An 8,489-nucleotide genomic window follows, 5' to 3' on the forward strand; every position below is an offset into this window, starting at 1 on the left:
TAAGTTTCTTGGTTTCTTGGGTCTCTCAATAGCATGCTCTTAACCTAAGTCCATGGTATATTTTATTACTGTCCTCTAGGAAATACTTCATTTCTCCTTCATTTATGAAACTTAGTTTTGAGAGATACAAAATCCTTAGCTGACTGTTATTCAGTTTGAGGAGATTTAAGATGAGACCACAGTCCCTTCTGGTTTATAAGGTTTCTTTTGAGAAGTCTGCTGTTAGTCTAATAGATTTACCTTTGTAAGTTATTTGACATTTTTGTCTCATTGCTCTTTATATTTTTTTCTTCACATTAACCTTGCATAACCAGATGATTATACACTTTGAGGATGTCCTTTTTGGAATGAATTTTCTGGGGGTTCTTTGGACTTCTTGTACCTGGGTATATAGATCTCTGGCAAGGTCAGGGAAGTTTTCCTTCACTGTTCCCTCAAATAAGTTTTCCAAACTTTGCTTTCTCTTCTTTCTTAGGAACACCTATGATTCTTAGGTTTTGACATTTTACAAAATTCCACATTTCTTGGAAACTATGATCCATTCTCATGATTCCATTTGACTTTGTTTTGTTTTATTTTTAGGTGTCTATCTCTTTGGATAATTGTTAATTCATGTCCTGAATAGTTTATTATTGTTATTATTATTTCTTTATGCTGGTTTTCAATTTTTCTTGAGGTTCATTGATCAATTTTATAATCAATCTTTTTAATTCTATGTCTAGAATTTCAAAAATTTTATTTTGATTAGGGTTATTGCTGAAGAGTTGGTGTAGTCTTTTAGGGCTATTGGAGAGAAATCTTTTTTTTTTTTCCATGTTATCAAAATTATCGTCCCGGTTACTTCTCATTTGAGTAAACTATTTACTATTTCTTCTTCTCTGAGTTTGGCAGGGGGCTGAAATGGGCACTGTAGGGTTCTCTTGGTTATATATACCTTGGTGTGGTGAGTTTCTCAATTGCCAGTGGTGACAATCCTGTGTTGGGTGCCTGCACTGGCACATGGTATCCCAAGTGGCAGGAGTGGCTTGGAAACTGGTGTTAGGTGGGGTTTTGGATAAGACCTTCCCCAAAGCTGAGGTATTAGGTGTGATGTGATGGGCTATACTATGGATTGCAAGTCAAGAAGTGGCACTTGTGGGAGAAAACCAGACTTGATGGTGGCTCTGGGCTTTCTCCTTGTCATATGTTGTTCCGAGGAAATGCCCAACCAACTTAGGTGGAGGGCAAGGCTCTGTGGATTGCTCAAGTTCTCTGTTTTGAGCCTTTGAAGGGAGTATAGAGGGAGGGGGAATGATCTTGAGCATATCACAAGAGTACATTCTTGGCTATCCTGGGGAGATTAGGAGAGAGTCCCAGGCCACTGGGTTAATGCTGTTGTCCAGGGTAATCACAAAAGAGTTTACAGGGAGAGTGAGGTTGCTAAGACTATGAATCTTACCCAGGCTTCTCACCTTGGCATGAGGCAATTTGTCTTATGAATGTCAAAGTGCAGCCAGCCTCAGAACCTCAGGTGTTCTCAGGCAACCTGCCCCAGCCAGGAACTATCTGCAGCTGTGGAGTTTGCCCTTGAAGTCTGTCCCCTCCCAGGCCAGTTAGAAAGCAGCCATGTAACCCCCAAAAGGGTTGTTTCTGAAGAATGGCTGGTACTGCTCAGGATTTTCTTTTTTCATGCACCACTCCATGTGGGCTTTGGCAGGGCATGGCTGTGTGTAAGACAGTTTCCAGTGAGGGACTGGAGCCCCACAAAGCTCAGGGGACCCTGCAAGTCTGTGGCAGAAGTACAGAACTTGTGAATTCCCCTAACTTACATTCTCCAGTGCATCCAGAGGCTGCCAGTAGACTGTAGTGGTGCAGGCAAGAGTCTGGCCAGTTCCAGCTTGGTCAATGGATTTTTCTCTTCTTACTCTGTGGTTACTATTGTTTCTTTGAAGAGTCATGGAGAGTGATGCTGGCCTTTCTGGGTGCAAGGGAAACTCTATCTTGTTGGTCATCTTAAACCCCTAATCAGAAAGTGATATTGTGAGATGTACAGTTTAAATGATCACTTTGGCTACTGGGCGGAGAATGGATTTGAGGAAAACAGGTCTGGAGGCAGGGCTACTAGTTATAAAGCTTAGATGTTACAGGAAATAAATGATGAGAGCATGAACAGGAGAATTAATGATAGTAGAATTTGTGAAGAGGATGGATTTTTAAAATTTAGGTGATAACATCATCAGCACTTAATGATTAATTAGAAAATAATCAAGAACTACTCCAAGATTTCTAGTCTAGGTGATGAAGAAGCCGGTAATGATAGCATTTAATGTAGACAGTATTGGTGGGAAACTTGTTTTGTATAGAAAAGTCATTTTGTTGACCACTTGTATACCTAATCCTGAATTGTACCCCACACCTTTAAAATAAAATAAATTTAAAAAAAAGAAACGTCATTTTGTTTTGAATTGACATCAGTTGAGCTGTTGATGAGACCCTGAATTAAGGATGTATTTCATGTGGGCAGGGTAAGAGACTGGAGATTAAATCGATGCATCCACATGATTTAAAAACTGAAAGATTAATTGGATGTTGGAAACGAGGATAAAGCCAAGCCTCGGGTAACTGGGTGGATGATAGAAATGTTAACAAAGAGAAAATATAAGAAGTGGAGCAGGTTTGAGTAAAGAGGTAAATGATTATTTCACTTTGGAGTATATTTGAGGATAGTCTCCTGAAATTCATGACAAAGATTTGTCTGGAGATAAAAAAATTTAGGCATCACCAATAAATAATTAGGCCGCCCCAGTTAAGATTGCCAAAAAATGTTTAGTATGACCAGACCAAAGCTAGAACCTTGGGATGCCAAGGATAAGGGTGGAAATAAAGAGTCCTACAAGATAACTCAGAGGTGGCTAGGGAAGAAGGAAGCAAATTAAAGATAACTTCCTAAAGCCAAAGATGGGGTTTCAAGGAACACAAGCAAGGCTGCAAAAAAAGACCCCAGGAGATTTAAAAAAGGTAACCATTAGATAGTACAACTGTTGTTTTTGACAAGAACAATTTCAGTGGTGTGTTAGCAGCAGATTTCAGAGAACTGAGAAGTGAATGGGAAAAAAAGGAGAAGATAAGAAATGTGGATTTCTATTTAAGTAAGCTTAGCAGCATAGATAAAATGGACAGTTTGTTCAGTATATCTTCATAATACAGCTTGTGTATGGTATACCTATGTTAGCAATTGAGGAAATTGAAGATTTTTTTACATGACTTTCAGAAATTATTTTCAACATTTATTTTCCATTGTATGTTGCATATCCAATTTTATGAACATTTTGATATGCATACATATCCGTAAGTAGAGTATTCTGTAAGGGTGCTTTGGGAACAGAATTTTTTATTTTAACTGACTGTAATGATGAAATTACAAAAAACTTAAAAAGTGTCTGCAATAATTTTTGTAGAAAAACTGCATTAAGTAGAACATTTAAGTAGAAAAGCTGCATTATAGAAGTCTACTTAGTGGGGATGTGGAAGAAGTAGGGTACAAGGAACTGATTATCATTAATCATGGATCTTTCATTTACTTTACTTTTCAGATGATAGGTCATTCTATTACCTTGCCTCTTTTAAAGTCACAAATATTAAATACAAAGAAAATTATGGAATGAGAAACTCAAGAGAGTTTACAGAAAGAAGTCATCAGATTGAAAGAATGGTAAGCTCAATACAAATGCTAATGTTTATGAATGTGTCTGTCTCATGTTGAATGTGAGCATTATAGGAGCTTAGTCTCTCTGTGCCTCAATTACTTCTGTAAAATGGAGATAATACAGTATGGAGGTCATACAGTTATGAGGATTAAATTACTTAATAAATGTAAAATGTTTAGAATAGTGCTGTGTATCACAAAGTGTCTACAGTAGGTTGGAGTCAGCAACAAATTTGTTCCTGAAGGAATTGTCTGCTGAAAAAAATTTGTTTTCTATTTTTGACTCTTGATTTTATCTTTTTTGATTTATTTTCTTTAACCTTCTTTAACATAATAATATAGACTTTCCATAATCACCTTATCATTTTGTTTTTGAAAGCACTTAAAGGTTTATATAAAAGGATATGGCATGTCAATCTTAAATTTATTTATATCTTATTTTCTCATGTTAACTTATACAGGGCAAGCATTCTTGTTCAATATTCTGAGTTCAGTGTCTATCACAGTGTCTCAAATATAGGAGTCTCCTAATCAATGATGTTGAATTAATAAATGAATGACAAAAGGAGGGAAAGAAGACAGGAAATACTGAAAAACGCATTATGGAGTGCTAAAGCCAGTATTTTTTTTCATTCACTTTTAATTTAGTTTAGCCATAGATGGAGAATCAATCATTAAAAAATGTTAGTGTGCACCTACTTTGTTCAAGGCTGTAAAGGATGCCAAGGTCAATAAAGTACAGTCCTTTCCTTAAAGTAGTTTATAACATGGATAACATGGTTTATATATGGAAGTTTATGCATGGAAAACGATACAAAATGAATATTTAGATAACCAAATTATATGACAATATATGAGCTACCACAGTGCAACGCATAATTGTCAAAATATTTGACTCAGATGATTAGTATTTTAGGAGTTCAGATGAAGAAAAATCCTTTTAAGTTAGCAGGAAGCTTTCCTGGAGAAGGGCAAAACAATCAGTTTTGTTGGTGTGTGTGCCCTCTGCTGGTACATATTCCCCTGATAGTAGCAGGAAAACTGTAGAGCTTGCCTGAGATATTCGTGGGCGTTCCTCAAAAGGGATTCCCCAGCTGGCATGCAGTAACTACTGATCTTTCTTGAGGACTTAATCTGCATGCAGTTCACAGCCAGAGGAGAGGTGCGAGTTCACACTTGCCAAAAACAGTAACTGGGTGAGTACCAAGCTATTTAGTCAGAGCCATATGTATTGTTTCAAATACGTTATTTGGTTTTCTAATACTGGAGTTCAAACCAAGGACTGTAATTGGTATCTGATTTTAAGATGAGCATTCCTCCCCTTTACCAGGAGCTTAGACACTATCCCGTTTTAAATGGAATAATCTCTAGTAAAATGATCTATACTTGGGTTAGGACCATAAAAAGGGAAGGATACAATTTATGTAGTTTGGACTAGATATCATATTACTAATGATATGTAATTCCATTTGAGTTCCCAGTAGAAGAACGTGCATATGAGTTCAACTTCTCCAGAAACTAGTTATAATGAATACATGTGTGAGGAGAGAAAGTTCCTCCAGCCCCGTTAAACTTAGAAGCAGAAAAAAACAAACTCACAGGAGGTTATCTCCTGGGAGGTTTATATTCAAAGAGTAAAACATCCACTTGCGGCCTTATTTAAGGATCTTTTTTCCCAGGAGCTTCCTACCTGCCTGCACCTCCCTCCAAAACTGAACACCTGTCTTCAAATATGAGGGGGGACTCCCCAAAATGGAATTAGTTTTTGGAGGGCAGGCCTCTTGTAGTACAGATTTCTCCCATTAGGTAAGTGTTCCAGGTACCCATCAGCAACAGTGTACCAGCTAGCGTTATGAGAGGCTGCATTCAGCTTCAGTGAATTTTTATTTTTATTTTTGGAGATTCTTTCAACACATCTGCCCATTTCATGAAAGGTGATTTACAAGTGCACCTGCCCACACCGTGCTGAGTGTTCGGTAGTTTTTCACCAAAAATGGCATATCCCTCACACCCCCAATTCACCTGCTCTTGCCTCGAGCTACTTTTTTTGTTTGTTTCTCGGGATTAAAAAAGTTCTCAAAGGGAATATTTTGCTGATGTGGAAGAGGTGAAACATAAAACAGCAGAAGCACTAAAAGGCATCAAAATCAATGAGTTCAAAAACTGTTTCGAGCAGTGGAGAAAGTATCTCGATAGGTGTATTACATCAAACAGAGAGAACCTTGAAGGTGGCTTAAGTTTAAATATGTAAGAATAAATATATAATTTTTTATAAATAAATTCCAGTTTATTGGGGGACTCCCTCATATACAAGCAATTCAAGGCAGTCAGAGTAATTTAATGTACTTAAGACATTATCTAAAGTCAGTTTCCCTGGGTTTGTACCACAGAACCACCACTTCTATGTCATTTTTGACAAGTTTATGTTTTCTGAGCCTCAGTTTCTTCATCTATAAAATAGAGCTGATGAGAATAATACTTTTCTTCCAAGGTTGTGTGAGGTTTAGACAAAGAAATCAGTCCCATGCCTGCGTGTAGTGTGGACTTAATAACAGTAAACTGTTAGTTATGGTAACACCAATATTATACTGTACCAGAATCTGTCATTTTTAAAATAGAAGTCGACACCTCAGGGGACCATGGCTTGTTAATATCACATTTAGTTTAAATAGATTCTTGGTATTTTCTTTTTTTTAATTTTAAAGATGTGGGGTACAATTCAGGATTAGGTGTACAAATGATCATTGTACAGGTACAGTTTGGGCCTCCCTTTGGTCCCCACTTTGCCTGGATTGAGATCAGACAAGCTTATTAATGTTATGTGCTTCCCCCTCCAATCCCCTGCTGGCATTTTCAGGCTACTGTCAATACCTTTCTTATAGTATTATTGTAAATGTTCAGGGTCTGCTTATGAGTGAGAACACGTTGTAGTCAGTTCTTTGCTTCTGTGATAAATCACTGAGTACCAAGTGATACTCATAATCATCCAAGTTGCTGCGAAGTCCATACTTTTGTTCTTCTTTATGGCTGCATAATATTCTATTGTGCATATGTACCACATGCTTTTTAGCCAGTCCAGTTTTGATGGGCAGCGTGGTTGGTTCCATGTTTTTTTGCTATTGTAATTAGTGCTGCAATAAACATGCATACACAGGTATCTTTTTAATAGAGTGATTATTTAGGTTCCTTCAGGTATATTTCCAGAAAGGGGATTGCTGGGTTGTATGGAAGGTCAATTTCTAGTTCTTTTAGGAATCATCACACTGTTTTCCATAGAGGTTGAGCTAGTTTGCATTCCCACCACATTGTAGAAGCATTCCCTTTCCTCCACATCCTAGCCAGCAACTGCTGTTTTTTGTTTAAATGATGGTGATTCTTACTGGAATTAGGTAACATCTCAATGCGGTTTTGTTTTGCTTTTCGCTTATGATTAGTGAGGCTGAACTCTTTTTCATGTGTCTGTTGGCTGCTCATGTCTTCTTTTGAGAAGTGTCTATTCACGTCTTTTGCCCACTTTTTAATGGAGTTGTTTGTTTGTTTTTTTTCCTTTTGGCACATTTGAGTTCCTTGTAGATCCTGGATGCCAGGCCTTTGTCAGATATACAGTTGGCAAATATTTTTTCCCATTGATTCTTGGTATTTTCTTATACTCTGATATGATAGACTCCTTCCCCCAAAGTGTCATATGTACACAGTTCAAAATTTCAGAGGACATTTATCTAAAGTGCTGGAGACTTAAATCAGTTTTTCTTCCTGTACTTGAGAGATGGAAATAAAATGAGCTCAGAGAAGCTTAATGAAATCATAAGTGACATGACTCAGCACTGACCCAAATCTGTGAAATGATCATCTATATGAGGTTACCCCTAGGGTTTCCTGGCTCCCACCTTCCTGCAGATAACCAGAGATTTCTATTTAGACTCTGCGACATGATTTGCAGACAAAACAAAACAATTTGTTACCATCTTCTTCCCTTTCCATTATTGTTGATTCTTAATTCATTTACTAATTTATTCATTCAGGCATTTATTCCTCAAACATGCACTGTGTGTTTACTGTGGGCTAGACAATGTTCTAGCACTGGCGATACAAAGATAAATCAAGCCCACTCCCTGTCCTCACACAACTCATAGTTTAGAGTGAAAGAAAATATAGTAAAATGCTATTAATATAATAGAATCATGTGCAAGTTTCTGGATGGCCCAAAAAAGGAATGTTCAACTTTGAGGAGGTAAGCCAAAGCTAATTTAGGCAGGGCATGGTGGCTCACGCCTGTAATCCCAGCACTTTGGAAAGCTGAAGCAGAAGGACTGCTTGAGGTCAGGAGTTCAAGTCCAACCTGGGCAACATAGTGAGACCCTGTCTCCACAAAAAATAAAGAAGCTGGGTGTGGCAGCACACATCCGCAGTCCCAGCTACTCAGGACGCAGAGGCAAGGAGGAAAGTTTGAGCCCAGGAACGCGAGGCTGCAGTGACCCCTGATTGCGCCACTGCACTTCAGCCTGGGGAAAAAATGATTGCAGGAAGAAGGAAATGACCTCGCAGTCACGGAGATATGACCTAGCCTAGGAGCAGTGTGGGCCCCGCCCCCGGAGTTGGGGGAGGGGCGACAGTTGCGCGAGGTCCGCAGGGTGGGCGTCAGGGAGGGTGGGGCGCCCCGCGACACGAGGCCAGTCCTCCCGCCTCCCAAGGATGCCCCCGCCCACCTTGAGCCTTCCCAGGGCGGGGCCGGGCCAGGCAGCCTCAGGCGTCCCGCCTCCGCCTCCGCCTCCGCCTCCGCCTCCGCCTCCGCCTCCGCCTCCGC

At 39.0% G+C, this 8,489-nt stretch overlaps 1 protein-coding gene across 1 annotated transcript in view; it reads left to right on the forward strand.

Annotated features, from left to right (window-relative positions):
• TMPRSS11F (transmembrane protease, serine 11F) overlaps window positions 1-8,489 on the forward strand; it is a 99,205-nt gene that overhangs the window by 63,566 nt on the left and 27,150 nt on the right. Inside the window, exon 3 of the mRNA XM_008054493.1 lies at window positions 3,573-3,691. Within this exon, the coding sequence (XP_008052684.1) occupies window positions 3,573-3,691 (119 nt within the window). The remainder of the gene's footprint in view (window positions 1-3,572; window positions 3,692-8,489) is intronic.

This window comes from Carlito syrichta, unplaced genomic scaffold, assembly GCF_000164805.1.
Source record: "Carlito syrichta isolate Samal-C Ts95f unplaced genomic scaffold, Tarsius_syrichta-2.0.1 Scaffold294881, whole genome shotgun sequence".
NCBI lineage: Eukaryota > Metazoa > Chordata > Mammalia > Primates > Tarsiidae > Carlito > Carlito syrichta.